This window comes from Pistacia vera, unplaced genomic scaffold (genome assembly GCF_008641045.1).
Source record: "Pistacia vera cultivar Batoury unplaced genomic scaffold, PisVer_v2 Contig630, whole genome shotgun sequence".
NCBI lineage: Eukaryota > Viridiplantae > Streptophyta > Magnoliopsida > Sapindales > Anacardiaceae > Pistacia > Pistacia vera.
In genome coordinates, this window is record NW_022196480.1 from 211743 (window position 1) to 230615 (window position 18873).

At 32.1% G+C, this 18873-nt stretch overlaps 2 protein-coding genes across 2 annotated transcripts; one reads left to right on the top strand and one right to left on the bottom strand.

The window, feature by feature from the left end:
* Positions 1-575: 575 nt before the first annotated feature.
* LOC116111291 (receptor-like protein 33) lies at positions 576-2171 on the bottom strand. The gene has a single exon (XM_031397492.1). It carries the CDS (start codon positions 2169-2171, stop codon positions 576-578), a length of 1596 nt encoding a protein of 531 aa, XP_031253352.1.
* A 13935-nt stretch (positions 2172-16106) lies between these two features.
* Positions 16107-17712, top strand: LOC116111254 (premnaspirodiene oxygenase-like). The gene is made up of 2 exons (XM_031397444.1): positions 16107-16994; positions 17101-17712. Exons 1-2 carry the CDS (start codon positions 16107-16109, stop codon positions 17710-17712), a joined length of 1500 nt encoding a protein of 499 aa, XP_031253304.1.
* The last annotated feature ends 1161 nt before the right edge of the window (positions 17713-18873 follow it).

Below are 18873 nucleotides of genomic sequence, written 5' to 3' on the forward strand. Positions count from 1 at the left end.
ATGGACGGTATTGGTGATGGCGGTTCATCATCCCCACATTTCTTTGACAACGGGAGTCCACACAACCCAAAGTTTCCAATGTAGGAATCATTTTGAAATGTATTAAATTGACTTCCTTGAGGTATAGAGCCTACCAATCGGTTGTATGAAAGATTCAACACAGAAAGAAATGATAGACTTGTCAATTGATTAGGAATCTCTCCAACAAAGCTATTAAAAGAGAGGTCTAATGATTCAAGTTCTGTCAAATTTTCCAATATTGGTGGAATATGACCTGTAAGGTTATTGTGAGAAAAGTTGAGGACTTGGAGGGAATCAAGCTTTCCAATTACTTCCGGAATTCGTCCTTGAAATTGATTGTTTGACAAATCCATCATCATGAAAATGGTTAGAATTCTATCTATTTCTCTATTAACACCTTTTACTGTCAATATAATTGAATAATATTGAACAGAGATAATATATTCTTTCCCAATACGCATATCTTCTGCCATATATTCCAAAGAACCTTTATGATTATCCCAACGCATCATATTAAAGTTTTCCAAATATCTTGTTGGCAAAAAACCAGTGAATTAATTGTGAGAGAGGTCAAGTATTCGCAACTTAGGAAACGATACTCTTGTCTTGGGATTTCCAATGGGACCATGAAATCTATTAGATCTCAATATTAGAACTTGTAATTTGGGAAGGGTTGCTAAACAATGAGGAAAAGTATCTTTAATCATATTGTTCCCAACATCTAGAACTTTCAAATAACTACAATTAACCAAAGTAGGTGGCATCGAACCCTCTAACTTGTTGCCATTAAGGTTAAGGTATTGAATAGATCTAATTGGGATGGTTTGGGCGATGCTACCATGGAAATTGTTGTTTCCCAGATTCAAGAATGATAGATAATAAAAGTTCCCTAGACATTTAGGAATTGTTCCACTCAAGCTATTGTTAGACAAGTCAAGACCTTTTATAATGCTCAAGTTGCAAATGCATGACGAGATCTCTCCAGTCAAATTATTATTGGAAAGTGATAAGATTTCCATAGGAGCTCCATCTGGCGTCACAGGTATTGGGCCTTGGAGCAAGTTGGATTGAAGATCAAGAACCATTAGATTCATCATTGAAATTTTTCTAGGACAATTAACACTTGTCAAAAAATTGTAAGAGTGATTCAAATGGTCCAAATTGTGAAGCAATTCCAATTGTAGTTCAGAAATCTTGCCAGAAATTCTATTGTTTGAAAGGTCTAGATGTGTCAAACTTTCTTGAGTTCTTAAGAAAATTGGAAATTGGGTTATGTTGCAAGAAGAGAAATTGAACTTGAAAAGTTTGGGTAAGGTAAAGTTGGCTTTGTGAGTAATTAATGACAATAAGGGGTTATGGGAAAGGTTAATAAAACTGAGATTTTTGAGGTTCGACAACATGTCTGACTTCACACAGCCACTCAAATTGTTGGATGAAAGGTCAAGTTCTACAAGGTTTAAAAGTTCAAACATGAAATTTGGAATTTGACCATGAATCTTGTTATTCCCCAAAAGAACTGTTTCCAATGGACCCACAACCTGATGGAACTCCTCAATTGGACCTGTGAGTTTGTTGTTGTCAAGGTATAATGACCCCAAAGATGGTAAAGTAAACAACCAACATGGTACTCTGCCATTTAGAAAGTTATCAGACATGCGGAGATCAGTGAGAAGTGAAAGACCACTTACTTGACAAGGAATATGGCCTTCAAGTTGATTGCTGGAGAAGTCTAAAAGAGAAAGTTGTATGAGGTTGAATGCTGAAGATGGCAACTGACCACTGAAACTATTGAATGAAAGATCTAGTTGAGTTAATTTGCTGAGGTTGCCAAAAACATCCGGTATCTGCTTTGAAAAATTGTTGTGACTGAGATCTAAACTTGTGAGCTCACTAAGTTTAGATGGTGAGGCATCAATTTGGCCAATGAAGTTATTGAAAGACAAGTCCAAGTGAGTGAGTTTCGTGCAGCTCCAATTTGACTTCGGTAAATTACAAGTGAGATAGTAATTGTCGGATAAAATTAGCCGCTGGAGGAATGGACGGTGGAAAACATCTTCTGGGAACTTGCCTTGTAGATTAGTGCCACTGAGATCAAGAGATATGAGAGTAGAAGACAAGTTTGCAGAGGAGCCGGCTGCAACTGAAGACATATTTACACCAGAAAGATGAAGATAACTTAATTTTGTTTGATTCTGCAAGTGTTTACTAAAATCCTGTTGGCTCAGTTCTGGAAACTGAAGGGAAAAATAACTGCTAGAAAGATCAATGGAAACAAGTTCAGATAGGTGAAAGATTTCAGTTGGTAATAGGCCAGAGAAGCCAGAGTACGAAAGGTTAAGATGTGTTAATTTCATGAACTGACCAAACTTGGATTACATTGAGGTTAGTTTGAAATTATTGCAAGCTAGATTAAGCTTTTGCAGATGGTGAAGGAGGAAGAGACCACTGTTGCCAGATATTGAGCCATAAAGTCCACTTAAAGCTAGGTCAACTTCAATTACTTGGCCTGTGAAGCTATCACAAGTGACACCTTCCCATGAGCAGCAATCACTACCCTCTTCCCGGGAGTCTGTCTTAGTATAACCATAAGCATAAATTGTAAAGCTATCCTTGAAATGGAGTAAGGCAAAGCTTTGTTCAGGAGAGCAAGGTTTTGCGGACAGAGAAGAAGAGTTAAAAGGGGATGAGAAAATAACTTGAAAATTCAAGTTGAAGAAGAGAAGGAAGGGGAGTAGCAGATTGTGGCATAAAAACCTCCACATATTTTTCAGCGGAAAACAAAAGAAACTGCAATTCAAATTGTTGGGACAGATGAGAAGTGAAGATGATATATCAATCTATATTTATAGATGAACAATTATAAAGGGAATCAGTAAATTAAATTAAATTAATTACCTTCCGGATTGATGCATAATGATTAATGACTCAGTTAAAAAACAAAGTCTTGGTCATCCACTACTACATCAAAGTCTTGGTCATGCACTAGCTAATGAATTTTTAATAACATTTTATCTCAAAATTGAAGGAAAAAAAGAATTACAATATGAATAAATTAATTTTTTAATTTTTTTTAATTTCGTATACTCACAAATAATTTTGTAAGGGCAAGTAATATAAACTTTGAAACAAGATTATTATTCAAGGCATACAACGGGATTATTGGAAAATACATAGAAAATTGCTAAAAGTATTGTATAGAAATTATAAAAATACATATTAAAAGTTTTAATAACATTAAAAATATTTTTTGAGTCATCTTAATATGTAGTGTCAGGGTAGTTAATTTTAATTAGCAACATGAATAAAACAATAATTCTTATATTATTTAGCAATACTTATATTCTGTTATAAATTGAAGGAATCCAATATAAACTATGTAAGGAGACTTGAATCGTGGCTAATGCGTGTAAGAAAGTAAATGCTTTTCTCAATCTCATAACGTGAGGACTAGTTCATGAATAATTGATCAAAACTTGGTCTTCGCTATGTATGATTCCAAGAAATATCATTCAAGACTCAAAACAATCCTATACCAAAAAGAGAGGGAAAAAAAAAAAAAAAAAAACTAATATCTACATTGTTGAATGAATGAAAATTTATTTTAATTAAAAGAAATTAACTCTGTTGATGGATGTTAACGAAAGTGCAAATTATTTTAATTTTATTGCTTCGATTTGGTTGATTTAGCTGTAATTAGAAGGAGAAATTTAATGGAATGAAAGATTAAGAAAGAAGGAATATAATGACTAGTGGATCAATGGAATATTTATGGTAAACGATCGGAATAGCCCGTTAAAGCAATGTTTTGGCTGTCAAGGTAGAATATATAAGTTTGATGCTTTGAAAACTGAAGTTTATAAAATTAACAATAAGTGACATAAACTATACAAATAATAAAAAGAAAAAAAAAAAACATAATTATTACTATGAAACGATATAAAAGTTATATTTATATATGATACCTTTTAAATACAAACAATAATTCTGATATTATAAAGCAAATGATAAAATCCTATTATAAATGGAAGAAATCCAATGTAAACTTAAGGAGACTTGAATCCGTGATTAATGCACTTCAAAAAGTAAAGTCTTCCATGTGCAAAACACAGGATAGGGTTCATGCAGAGAATAAAGCATTATTCTTTTCCCCATTTTTTTAAAAATGAATGATCTAAACTTTTTGGTGTGGATCGGTGAGAAATTACAAATCTTCTTGAGTCAATTAAAAAAAAAAAAAAAATTATACCATGATAATATCTCTCACTCTTACCAATGATGCTTTTTAATAATTCTTCAACTTACACAATCAAGAATTAAACGTTGGTCTCATCAAAATGTATCATTTCCACTTCCACATTGATAGTTTTTTCTAATTAATATTCCTTGGAGAAACTAGTGCAAAAGCAAATATATGTTTAATTAGCTACTCATTATTCATGAGTTTAAACTTGACCAAGTGCAATGCAATATTAAATTCTAGTATGGTCTTCGTCATCTTAAGCATACAACAACTTAATCAAATGCTCTAGGATTCATCAAATAATTTAATTAGCGCATAAAATCCTTGGACTATTAATTAACCAAAAAGCAGAGGTGTATGCACTAAACGTGAAGTCACTTTCTTGGTTGCAATTTAAACAGTAAATCGCATTTTGTAGAAGAAGTACACATGTGATCACAGTCGGTGCTACAAAAGGTTAATGATGTTCACTTTTGTGGATTGGATAATCATGCTAGACTTTGTTTTATTCACTTTAGTGATTATGTTAAGTGTTAATTAATGATCTTTTGATAAACTTAAAGTAGAATAGAATTGCCTGTTTTGTGATTAGTGAAGTTTGTAAATATAAATAGTGAAGGTGATGAGATGAATATAGTCTAGATTTATCATACCAAAAAACAAAAAAAAAAAAAAAAAATTTAATTATCAAATTATGCTGAATTAAGCTTCCTTGAAAAAGAAAATGAAAGTTCACCCTGGTGATAGTCTGATGGGTGTTGTTGCCCCCTGCATAGTAAGAAACAGGGCATTCCGTTACAAGAGAAGAGCATTGTGCTTTTATTTGCTTATGATAGGGGAATTCTGTTGTAAGAGATCAAGTTGGTTTTATCTAGTAATACCCTTTTTCTTTATGGTGAAAATTACGATAGCAGTTGCCTTTGTCCAAATAACATGGATCCTTCATTGATATTATCAAGTGATCTTTACAATGACCTTTTGAAAAAAACCCAAGGGAGCACAGTGACACAACGACCCCATAAGCCCTACAACATTGAAAGCTAACTTAGCTACACAACTTTTGGTGATCTGAGTTCAGACAAGGAATTCATCTTCTTTGCCAACATGAGAAACAAAATTGGAGGTTTGCGGAGACACGGAAATTTCTAAGGCATTGTGTTCCACATGATTTACAATTGAAGTCAAAAATTGAAACTGAGGCGACATGACTATCATTTATTATATGTTGGGAAATAAATATGCTTTTCTCCATATCCGTTTTATGCCTTGCCATGCCCAAGTGTTGAAATCTCACATGCATGTTTTACATGTTACACAAGTATCACATTGGGGTGATGATCAGGTGCCATGAACCCATTTCTCGACATGGTTAGACTTTTAGGGTTTGTATGCCTCTTGCAAATTTGATGTTAATTTGGTCGACCATGGATCTCCATTGTCTCATCTCAAACCCAAATTCCTCATAAGGCAGGCACATGGATGTTAATTACTTCCCCTGCATTGTAAGAACCATGACATTCTATTGTAATGATTGGTGGATCAATGAAATATTCATGGTAAACGATCGGTATAACCCGTTAAACCAATGTTTTAGCTGTCAAGGTAGAATAAGTTTGAAGCTTTGAAAAATGAAGTTAATAAAATTAGCAATAAGTGAAATAAATTACCATGGATACTGCAATTGTATTTTCTCAAACTCAATCACCTTATCTCATCTCAAAAATGGAGTAACAAACCAATTTATAAAAAAAATTACTCTCAAAATTCACACCCTTATAAACCTCATAAATGGCCTCTAACTTGACATTTTTTACTTTAAAAGAATAATGAAGACTTGTGTTGAAGGACTGTTGTTATTCTTTGTTTTTTATTGTCTTAATAGTAGAAAACTTAGTCATTAATGCCACCAACATAAATATGAATTATAAATTGAAGGAATCCAATGTAAATATAAACTATGTAAGGAGACATTAATCCATGGCTAATGCATGTCAAAAAGTAAATGCTTTTCTCAGTCTCAATCTCATATAGAGAGACTATTTCATGAGTTATTAATTAATCTTGAATGCAAATGTTTATGAACGTAAAATTTGAAGGTAATCAGTTGAAAATATTCTGATTGTTATCATCCAATTAGCATATTAATTAAAAAAATTCTTCTTCCTATTGTATGGTCAATATTGAGATACTCTAATTTGAGCAGTAAGTCACACGCTGAAGTGAAAAGCACAAATGACCACAAATGTTGTAATGGGGAGTTTAGATGATTAAGATGAAAATGTTGATATATGTATGGTTATTGTTATTTCTTGAAATTCAGTGGACATTTAGGGGATTGCCAAATATGGACTCAAAATGTGGATCTTTTTTAAATTTCCCATGTTTCTATCTATTTTTTGAGTCACAGATCATATTCCTATGACTAGACTGAATTGAGGCTATTGGAATCTGAAAAAAAGGGAGATCAGAGTTTAAATATGGAATCTTATCATTGACTAGACTGAATTGAGGCTGTTGGAGATATATCTTCTGTAGGAATTTATGAAGTTTAATATTCTTTAGTTTAAATCTATTTTCTCAAACGCATAAATTTATATAAATATAAATAAGCCTGGAGGCCACACCATATTGGTTACTTGGTTTAAATGCAAACAAAATTACTGAATCCAGTGCCTACGTTTTGATCTCGGTATATATTCATCTTTTGCTCCAGCCTTCGCCTTCTTACGCGTTTTGAAAATTATAGCATCTTAATTGGCTGATGCAATGGGGAAAGGCCTATATGACTTCCCCAGTAATTTAACTACCGCGTAGGAAGTCTTCATGACATTTTTTCTGCAGAAATTAATGACAAACGTAAGGTTAATGTATCTAAAGAGACTTAAGTATTGACTACTTCCCATCTAAGTTCATTTGACACCCAAAAATTAAATATTTGACAAAAACCTAAATCAGTTATTTCATGAAAAATTCAAAAGAAAATTAGCAAGTAGCATAGGACTGACTTATTATACCAACAGAATTTCTACATTCAACTAACATGGGGCCTTATATGGAGAGAGAGCAGGTGTGGAAATTAATATATGACTATGATGTTATGAACATAAATTTTAAATGACTATCTATGTCACATATTGTTTTCACTCTTATTCAGAAGACTTTAAAATTGCGTGAATTCCACTCAATCTTGTCTCATTTCACTTTTTGATACTAAAAGTTGCATCATTCGAACATGAACAATTTGAAAATTTAACATCACTTGCACTGTAGAAATTGAAATTGTTATTTTTGGTGCTAAAATGGTCTCCAATTCCACAAAGTCTTGATTCTATGTTTTATTTTTCTACATGCCTTTGATTAAAAGTCAAAAAGCAGAGATATATTTTATGCACCATGTAGAATAAGCAAGTTTGTAATAAAAAATCACCAAATTACCATGAAAAAGAGAAAACGTGTAACACACCGTCTAAGTCATATTCGAGATAATTTTAGTCCTATTCCGATATGAGTTTACATGCATAAGCTTCTAAGTATCTTATTACATGTGTATTTAAACTCATGCAAGGTCAAGACCTATTGTTCTATTACATTTTTTTTTTTTTATTGACAATCAATAACAAAATTTTGCACATCTAATAATATATATTGATCTTTTGGTGTGCTAACTTTTAACAATTATACAATCTTTCTAGCTCATGCAGTGAAGAAGGGGGTAGAGGACTAATTACTTCAATAATTTATTCAGCACCAATGTCTTGGTCTATTGACTACAATAATTTAACGTGTCTACTTTCCAAGACTCACATTAATTATTTTATATTCATATAAACTGTTTCATATGAAGAAAAACTATATCACTTTAAATATAATTTTGTTGCATTATTCTATTTCTTTCTCTTGGATTTCGGTAAGTCATCGGAGGAAAAGAAAAAAATGGATCTTCAATTTGTCTAGAAAACTAGAATATATATATATAAATATAACTATTTTAGTAAATAACTATTGTTCTCCCTAATCTCCCTTGTTAGTTTTGTGAATTTGGAAAGTTCTGTATTACATCAATTGGTCACTTTCTCAATTTCTTGATTGTAATCTCTTGTTGTGAAACATATGCTTTATGCATTCCACTTTCTCCAGATTGGAGATGTTTATGGATATAATTTGTGAGAGGTGAAATTAATCTTATTATTGTAACCATCCTGGCCAAATTATTGATAACTGAATGAATGAAATAATTTTTTGCTTGGTAGATGTTAAGCAATTAAAGTGTTAGAAACAGGACAGGGCTCATGCAATGGCCAACTAAATTTTTTTATAATAAAGTATTCGAATCAAACTAGTATCAATCATATTTTAGCTCTCAAACTATTATGAATCCACAAGTGATAAAACGAGTAAAATTCTAAGCACATGAATATCCGAATTCTGAAATGATCCGTGGAGAGCTTCTTTTATTCTATTTTTTGAAATGGAGGGTCACTATTGTAGAAACTAATTGAAGTGTTGGTCACCCATAGATGTCTTGTAGATTACAAATGTTATTTTCCGAGTGGTGCCGAAAGAAATTACATATGGAATCTTATCATTGACTAGACTGAATTGAGGGTAATTGAGATATCTTTTGACTAAAAATGAATTATAAGTGGGGTTCTCCGGTTTTACAAAGTTGTAGTTGAGGTCCCAGTGTTGATGAAGACTAAACTTAGGCTAACGAAGACCTTTGTTGAAGGAAAATCGAATGTATACTATGTAACGAGACTTCAACCGTGGCTACTGCGCGTCAAAAAGTAAATGCTTTTCCCAGTCTCATACAATGAGGACTACTTCATGAATTATCGATCAATCTTGGTCTTCACTATATATGATTCGAGGAATTATCATTCAAGACTAAGAATAATCCTATACCAACTGACCAAGACCTTCTTTCTATTTTTGAATAACCAGAAAAGATAACTAATATCTACACGAACTGGAATAATGAAAATTAATTTTACTTAAAAAATCAATTTAACTATGCTGATGGACGTTAACCAACTCTTCTTGAGTAGAACCAGAAGCAACATAAAGTGAGCAATGTGACATTACAACGAACAAGATCAGGGAAACAAGTGAAAATAATCTATTCAAGGCTGACAACCCCATTGTTTCTGGTATTATGTAATGCGTGTTATAATTCGGAAACACTTGATATATATAGGCAACTCATGTTACTTAACTTAAGTCTTTGAATAGTCTCCTCCTCTATTTTCAAGCCTTGTAAGTAAAAATTTCTATAACTTCTTGATGTGGTTACTAATATTGCTTGTCCTCTGGCATTGACTGATGCACGTACGCTAAGACTTGTTAGACTTAAGTAAGACGTCTCTGTCTTGTATTCATTCCAAAGGACAGAGGTGGACCTCTTCGCCTTATCTACCACATCTAATTAATTTCTTCTTTAACATAATTTTTCTTAGTGGAAGAACAGGGTGTCCACATCATGGGGTAGAATGCTGAAAATTTGTGTAGAATTTCTCGGAAAATCAAAAAACTTGGAAAGCACCACCGACGTGGATCCCAATTTTGTTGGGAAATTCTACCCCATGTTGTGGACACCATATATTCTTTCACTAAGAAAAAGTACTTTTAACTAAAAGCTGATGACTTGGTTCACACTCCAGTCAAGGTCTTTGTCTCTTTTTTTTTTTTTCCTATATCTAACAAGAACTAAGATAGTATTGATTCAGATATAAGTTTCAAGTTTAAAATTATCATCCTATGAAATTATTTTACCCAATTATAAATAAAGCATCGATGGCCACCCAGCTTTGCCAACCCAGTTAACTTTTTTTTTTTTTTTAGTTCCTAGAAATACGGTAGCAAAGACAAAAAGGAAAAAAAAAAAAACACACACACACACAAGATATAGCTTGTGTTTGAAAATAATATTGAAATCTGACCAATTTGCAGGAATACAATGTGATGTTAAAATCCAATGTGATATACTTTCAAGTAGATAGTATTTCAATCTATATGTACGTATATTCGGAACTGGCATAGAATTTGTAGGAATGAATGGATGAGTTCTACATGTTTAATCATTGATTTATATTTTTACTAGAAAAATCCTCAACTAGTTAAATCAATTTAATTGATTTATACAAAATTTACTTTAATCCAATCTGTCATACTTGTATTTTAAATATTTGATCTAATCTCATCTTTTGAACTTAGTGAACTCAAAAATAAATAAATAAATAAAGTTAGATTTAATTTATTAGCTTTAGTAAATTAATTTAATTGTTTGGAACACTACCCTTATATCAAATTGGCCATCAAAAAAATAAGATATGGTAAAATATAAAATCCATTTGATTGGTTTAGGCTGGAACTTGCAAGGAACAAAAGTTTTATTTCTTCTAAAAATAAGATATAATAATAAAATCATATTTTGGAGCAACGTCTTCCTTCTAAGTTATAAAGAAATATAGACATATTATTTTGTGCAAGTCTCAAGTTCCTAAGTAGTCTTACCTAAAATTATTTAATATTGATATTTGCTTTAAATCATTAATAAATCCAAAAAAAGAAAAAGAAAAAGTTATTATATGAATATTTAGACAAAGGAAATCTTATTGGATAAATATATGTATTGCAAAATATTTTAATTTTAATGCTTCAATTTGGTTGATTTACTTGTAATTAAAAGGAGAAATTACTCATGGCGTGATTCATGACTTAATATTGTTATAATAAAGCAATTAATAATCTTGCAATATTATTAAACACAAGTTACCTGCACTGAAGAAACAGGGCAGGGTTGAAAAGCCAGAGGCCCCATAAATTACTATTCTGAATAAATATCACATTTGTCAAACTGAAATAGCTCGTAATTCTAACTCCAATAATATTTCAGAAATCCTATGATAAGACCATGTAAACACTCAAAGATTTTGAGTATCCCAACTTATTCAAAAGATCCCACAGATTGATTCTTTCCCAAACTCTTCAATACCATGGAATCAAATCCTTACAAGTCTGCAAAATGGAAATAAAAGGAGTGAGTTTCCAATAGAGTAGTCAGGATCTAAATCAATTCTACCTAAATCAATCATTTCATTATCAATTCAAAAGAAAATTAGCAAGTAGCACAAGACTGACTTATTATACCAAAGAATTTCTACATTCAACATGGGGCCTTACATGGAGAGAAAGTAGGCGTGGAAATTAATATATGACTATGATGTTATGACCATAAGTTTTAAGGACTATCTATGTCATAGATTGTTTTTACACTCATCCTGAAGACTTTAAAATTATGTGAATTCCACTCAATATTGTCTAATTTCACTTTGTGGTACTAAAAGTTGCATCATTCGAACATGAACGGTTTGCAAATTAAACATCACTTGCACAGTAAAAGTTAAAATTGTCTTTTGGTGCTAAAATGGTCTCCAATTCACACCGAAGTCTTGATTCTATGCTTTAGTTTTCCACATGCCTTTGATTAAAAGTAAAAAAGCATAGATATATTTTATGCATTGTGTAGAATAAGCATGTTTGAAATAGAAAATCACCAAATTAGCATGGAAAAGAGAAAATGTGTAACACATCATCTAAGTCAGTATTCAAGATAATTTGAATCCTATTTAGATATGAATTTACATGCATAAGCTTCAAAGTTATCTTACCAAATGTGTATTTTAACTCATGCATGGTCAAGACCTACTCTTCTATAACATTTTTATTTATTGACAGTCAATCACAAATTTTGCACATCTAATAATATTATTGATCTTTTGATGTGTTAACTTATGACAATTATGTAATCTTTTTAGGTCATGCCGTGAGGAATGCGGGTAGGGGACTGATTACTTCAATAATTTATTTAGCACCAATGTCTTGGTCTATTGACTACAATAATTTAATGTGTCTACTTTCCAAACACTCACATTTAATTATTATATATTGATCAATTTAAAGATCAATTTAAAATGCATTATCCTATTTCTTTCTTTTGGATTTCGGTAAGTCATCAAAGGAAAAGAAAAAAATGGATCTTTATAGCTGGAACTCACTGTCTTTGTCAATAAATTGTCTAGAAAACTAGAATATATATATTTGATACAATTTCTGTGTGAACACTAAGATCAATTTTTAGTAAATAATTATTCTTTTCACTAATCTCCCTTGTTAGTTTTGTGAATTCGGAAAGTTCTGTATTACTTCAATTCGTTACTTTCTCAATTTCTTGACTGTAATCTCTTGTTTTGAATTCTTTTTGCTAATCTCCCTTGTTGTGATAATCTCAGTTTCAAAATAAAATATTCAAATCAAACTAGTATCAATCATATTTTAGCTCTCAAACTATTATAAATCTGCAAGTAATGAAAATAGTAAAATTCTAAGCACATGAATCTCCGAATTCTGAAATGATACTAGAGAGCTTCTTTTATTCTATTGTTCTGAAATGGAGGGTCACTATTGTAGAAACTAATTGAAGTCTTGGTCACCCATAGATGTCTTGTAGATTACAAATGTTATTTGCTAAGTGCCGAAAGAAATTACATATGGAATCTTATCGACTGAATTGAGGTTAATTAAGATATCTTTTGACTCAAAATGAATTATAAGTGGGGTTCTCCAATTTCAAAAAGTTGCAATTGAGGCCCTAGTGTTGACAAAGACTAAACTCAGGCTAAAGAAGACTTTTGTTGAAGGAAAATACAACGTAAACTATGTAAGGAGACTTGACCCGTGGCTAATGCACGTTAAAAAGTAAATGCTTTTTCCAGTCTCATATAGTGAGGACTATTTCATGAATTATTGATCAATCTTGGTCTTTGCTATATATGATTCGAGGAAATATCATTTAGGACTAAGAATAATCCTACACCAACTGACCAAGGCCTCTTCTTTCTATTTTCGAATAACCAGAAAAGAAAAAAAAAAAAAAAAACTAATATCTACATAACAAAAAATAAATTTAACTATGCTGATGGACGTTAACCAACGCATCTTGAGTAGAACTAGAAGCAAAATAAAGTGAAGATCGCGACATGATAACAATAAGATCAGGAAAACAAGTGAAAATACTATATTCAAGGTTGACAACCCCATTGTTTCTGGTATTATGTCATGCATTTCATAATTCGGAAACACCTGAAATATATAGGGAACTCATAGTACATAACTTAAGTCTTTGAATGTCTTCCCCTCTATTTTCAAGCTCAGCAAGTAAAATTTTTTTTAAGTTCTTGATGTGTTCACTAGTATTGCTTGTCCTCTCGCATTGACTGATGCATGTATGCTAAGTCTTGTTAGCCTTAACAAAAGTAAGACGTCTCTGTCTTGTATTCATTTCAGAGGACAGAGGTGGACCTCCTCACCTTATCTACTAGATCTAATTAATTTCTTCTTTAACATAATTACATCACTTTTGCTCAGTGGAAGAATAGGGTGTCCACATCATGGGGTAGAATATTGCAAAAAAATTGTGTTGAATTTCTCAACAAAACGACAAACTTGGAAAGCACCACCGTCGAGAAATTCTACCCCATATTGTGGACACCATATATTCTTTCACTAAGAAAAAATACTTTTAAGTAAAAGCTGATGACCTGGTTCACACTGCAGTCAAGGTCTTTGTCTCAATTTTTATTTTATTTTTTTCTATGTCGAACAAGAACTAAGATAGTATTGAATTCAAATATAGGTTTCAGTTTTAAAATTAACATCCTATGAAACTATTTTACCCACTTATAAATTGAGCATCGATGGCTAACCAGCTTTGCCAACCCGGTTAACCATTGTTTTTTTTAGTTTCTAGAAATGCGGTGGCAAAGACAAAAAGAAAAAAAAGAAAAAAAGAAAAAGAAGATATTAACTTGTGTTTGAAAATAATATTAAAATCTGATAATTTGCAGGAATACAATGTGATGTTGAAATCTAATGTGATAAACTTTCAAGTAGATTGTATTTCAATCTACACCTATTTACGGAACTAGCATAGAATTTTTATGAATGAACGGATGAGTTTTACATGATATGGATAGGTACGATTAAACGTAAGCATTGATATATTTTTTTACTAGAAAAACCCTCAACTAGCTAAATCCATTTAATTGATTTCTAAAAAATTTACTTGAATCCAATCTGTCATACTCGTACTTTAAATATTTGATCTAATCTCATCTTCTAAACTTAGTGAACTCAAAAATAAATAAATAAATAAAGTCAGATTTAATATATTAGCTTTAATAAATTAATTTAAATGTTTGGAACACTACCCTTATATTAAATTGGCCACCAAAAATAGATAATCCATTTGATTAGTTTAGCCTGGATTCTTCTAAATTATAAAGAAATCTAGACATATTATTTTGTACAAGTCTCAAGTTCCTAAGTAGTCTTACCTAAAATTATTTAATATTGATATTTGCTTTAAATCATTAATAAATCCAAAAAAAAAAAAAGTTATTATATGAATATTTAGACAAAGGAAATCTTATTGGATAAATATATGTATTGCGAAATATTTTAATTTTACTTCTTCAATTTGGTTGATTTACTTGTAATTAGAAGGAGAAATTAATCATGGCATGATTCATGACTTAATATTGTTATGATTCATGGCATGATTAATAATCTTGCTATATTATTAAACACAAGTTAACTGCACTAAAGAAACAGGGCAATTACTATTCTGAATAAATATCATAACTTACAACATTTATCAAACTGAAATAGCTCGTAATTCTAACTCCAATAATATTTCAGAAATCCTATGATAAGACCATATAAACACTCCAAGATTTTGAATATCCCAACTTATTCAAAAGATTCTACAGATTGATTCTTCCCCAAACCCTTCAATACCATGGAATCAAATCCTTACAAGTATGCAAAATGGAAATAAAAGGAGTGAGTTTCCAATAGAGTAGTCAGGATCTAAATCAATCATTTCATTATCAATTCAAAAGAAAATTACCTCTTGTTCCTTGAACTCCAAAGTATATTTAGTTTCAAGTTCAACTGATTATTCTCATACTTTTCCTTTAAATTTTTCAGAGTTCTTAAAGAAACTGTTAATGCTGTTGTGTTTGTTTTAGCATGTATTGAGACGTCTCATATGAACTCAAAATATATTTAAAACAAGCGAGTTTGGTAAGATCAATATTTTTCATTTAAGTACTACAACAAGATTTTGGGGTTCAAGATCTTGGAAGAATGGACCTGATTGTGCCTTCATTTTGTTGATGTCTGGCTCAAAAAAAGAAACTTTGTTTTCTTTGAGGGCAATTTTGTAATTCTAATTTGGGGTATTATTGTATTTTTGTAATTAGTATATATATAAGTTTTACTTTCATGTTATAATTATGAGCAAAATCCCAAACACAGGAGAGATAGACCTGGAAGCTGAGAATACTAAAGATCATTGTATGGTTGTTGTTCTCCTTATCTAGTGAAAATCTTTCCATTTTTGGTAAACCACGCTTTAGTTCTTAAAGGTGTCCCTAATGTTTGTCTACAAGGTCCAGTTCGAACGTGCCAGCTATCAACACATTTAAACCATTCACCCATTTTTTGTCCTATTTGATGAATCACTACATTCATGAACACATGTGATTTGAGTTTTCGTTTTCAGTTTTTACTTTCTTGTCTTTAATTAATCATCCATTATTATCTTTCTGATAAATAGTTGAAAATAACAAGAAAATAAATATCATCTGTCTTATTCTTGTCTGTTAATGGCAGGAATAACTACGTGGAGATTTCAAAAGCTGATGCAATGCCGGAGTAGTTATTTATATAGATGGTTCTGGCAAATCCTTAATTCATAGTCCAATCCTCACTATACTTTCTCATGGAGCTCATATTCTCCAACTTCTCAATCCTTCTCACCTTTCTTCTCTTTATCCTCATGGTCCTCAAAATAGGGAAGACATTCAAAAACACTAATGAAGCTTCAAATCTACCTCCAGGCCCACCGAAACTGCCTCTGATTGGAAATTTGCACCAGCTTGTAGGCTCTCTACCAACTCGCAGACTCAGAGATCTGGCCAAGAAATATGGACCCTTTATGCATCTACAGCTTGGAGAAATTTCTGCAATTATTGTTTCATCGCCAAAGTTTGCGGAAGAAGTGATGAAAACTCATGATGTAAACTTTGCATCAAGGCCTTATAATCGAGCAGCAAGTATCTTATCTTATGGTTATACTGATTTAGTATTCTCACCATATGGTAATTACTGGAGACAGCTAAGGAAGATTTGTACATTGGAACTTTTAAGCACGAAACGAGTTCAATCTTTCCGATCAGTGAGAGAAGAAGAGATCGCTAAGCTAATTGATTGGATTGCATCAAAATCAGGATCAGTGATTAACCTTTCGAATAAAATTTGTGAATTAACATATGCTGTGACTTCCAGTGCAGCCTTTGGTAAAGTGCGTGAAGCTGACCAAGAACTATTCATATCTGCCGTCAAGGATATCGCAAAGGCACTGGGAGGGTTTACTATTACAAATCTGTTTCCTTCCGTTAAATTGCTCGGATCCATCAGTGGAACGAATCGTTATTTGCAGAAGCTGCATGAAGAATCTGACAGAGTAGTTGGAAGCATTATCAACGAACGCAAGAAGTGTGAAAAGAGTGAAGGAGATAAACATCTGGTTGATGTTCTCTTGAAACTTCAGGAGCAAAACGATCTTCAATTTCCATTAACTAACGAAAACATCAAAGCGGTGATCTTTGTAAGTACCTTCACCTGTTGGAGTTGAATGCAAAACTTAATCTCTGCTCTTGTTTTTAATTAGTGTTTTAGTGGTTAAACTCAGAATCATGTAACTCCTTTTCCAGGACATGTTTGGTGCTGGCATCGAGACATCTTCGACAGTATTGGAGTGGACAATTTCTGAATTGATAAAGAATCCAAGAGTGATGGAAAAAGCACAAGCTGAAGTGAGGGAAGTCTATAATAGAATGGAAAAGGTTGATGAAACAGGTATTGTTGAAATGAAGTTCTTGAAACTAGTGATAAAAGAGACTATGAGGTTGCATCCTGCTCTTCCTTTTTTAGTTCCAAGAGTTTGTAGAGAGAAATGTGAGATTAATGGGTTCAATGTACCTGCCGATACCAAAGTCATGGTTAACGCGTGGGCAATTGGAAGAGATCCAGAATATTGGAATGAACCTGAGAGTTTTGATCCTGATAGGTTCATTGATAGTTCTATTGACTATAAGGGTATCAATTTTGAGTATCTCCCATTTGGTTCTGGAAGGAGAATGTGCCCTGGAGCTTCATTTGGTCTTGCCAATGTGGAGCTCCCACTAGCATTGTTGCTGTATCATTTTGACTGGAAACTTTCTGATGGAATGAAGAAAGAAGATTTGGACATGACCGAGTCCTTTGGTGCGACACTCAGAAGGAAAAATGATCTGCGCCTGATTCCCATTCCTTATCATCCATAGCCTAATGCTTAGGCTCTAAAGTAATTGATTTCTGTTTGTTTATGTTATCTGTCACCATTTACCTGTAACCACAATAGTTAGTTTGAGATTGATGTAATTTTCAAGATTATCACTTTGAATGTAACTATCTCTGCCTCTCCCTAATATTTTTCTGTTGAATCATACCACATTATTTTGCATACAAGAGTTTTATGTACAACACCACTCGATATACAAACAAATGTGGCATGATTTTTTGGGTAAACTGGAAATTGTATAAAATAATGAAAAAAATACAACCTAACAAGGGAAAGGGTCCCTTAGGGAAGAACCTTGAACAAACCCCAACGGTTCTAACTACACAAAAGGAGCCACGGATATACAATCCCAAAAAACTCAAGACGCACACAAGAAGGAAACACTAGACAGACCTTGCAGCAGCATTAGACAAAACTTTTGGCGGACCCAGGATTTTTGCCCGGGGGGCCTCTCGCTCTGCCACTGTTTGCTAATCAACTAGTGAAAACATAAGAAAATAACATCAAATTCACAAGGAAACACAAGAAAATTGTTACGTGGAAAAACCTCTTCAATGTGAAGAGATAAAAAAACCACGGGAATTTAACGATCCACTTAAATCCAATATAATCAAAAAAGTTTACTAATGCGTATTTTTGACAAACATGCAAATGTGGCAAGTACACTAGTCGCAAAAAGTAATAAAGTGATAAGTAGAGTATCGTTCCCACGAAGATAGTGTTACTAAGTACTGATTTCTCTAGTTTAAGTCCTAATTAAAACAACAATAAATTGGATTGATGGAAAATTAACTAACTAAATACAATTTAAGAAAATATAAATGAATGATAATGAAATTAAAGCAAAACCTAACAACTTAACTAATTAAACAAAATGCTAAAAAAAAAGCTAGGGTGTTGATTTCACCTAGATACACTAACTCAAATCATAGAATCTATTACCCAAGTTCTAATTCGTTGATTGAAAATTGAATTCCCTAAGTTGTAAAATATACATTCTCATGCTATATTTTCCTACTTATCCCTATTAAGTTTCCGCACCCAACAAAATGAAGATTAATAGTTCAAAGTCTTTTAAGCTTAATGAAAATTAATAGCTCAAAGTCTTTTAAGCTTTATGGAATTTTATCTAGATTTCATAAAT

What these genes read in the sequence shown, in the direction of transcription:
- LOC116111254 (XM_031397444.1), top strand. Translation starts at nt 16,107, where the DNA reads ATGGAGCTCATATTCTCCAACTTCTCAATCCTTCTCACCTTTCTTCTC. An exon ending in ACATCAAAGCGGTGATCTTT is followed by an intron (nt 16,995 to 17,100) that starts GTAAGTACCTTC and finishes CTCCTTTTCCAG; the next exon opens with GACATGTTTGGTGCTGGCAT.
- LOC116111291 (XM_031397492.1), bottom strand. Translation starts at nt 2,171, where the DNA reads ATGTCTTCAGTTGCAGCCGGCTCCTCTGCAAACTTGTCTTCTACTCTC.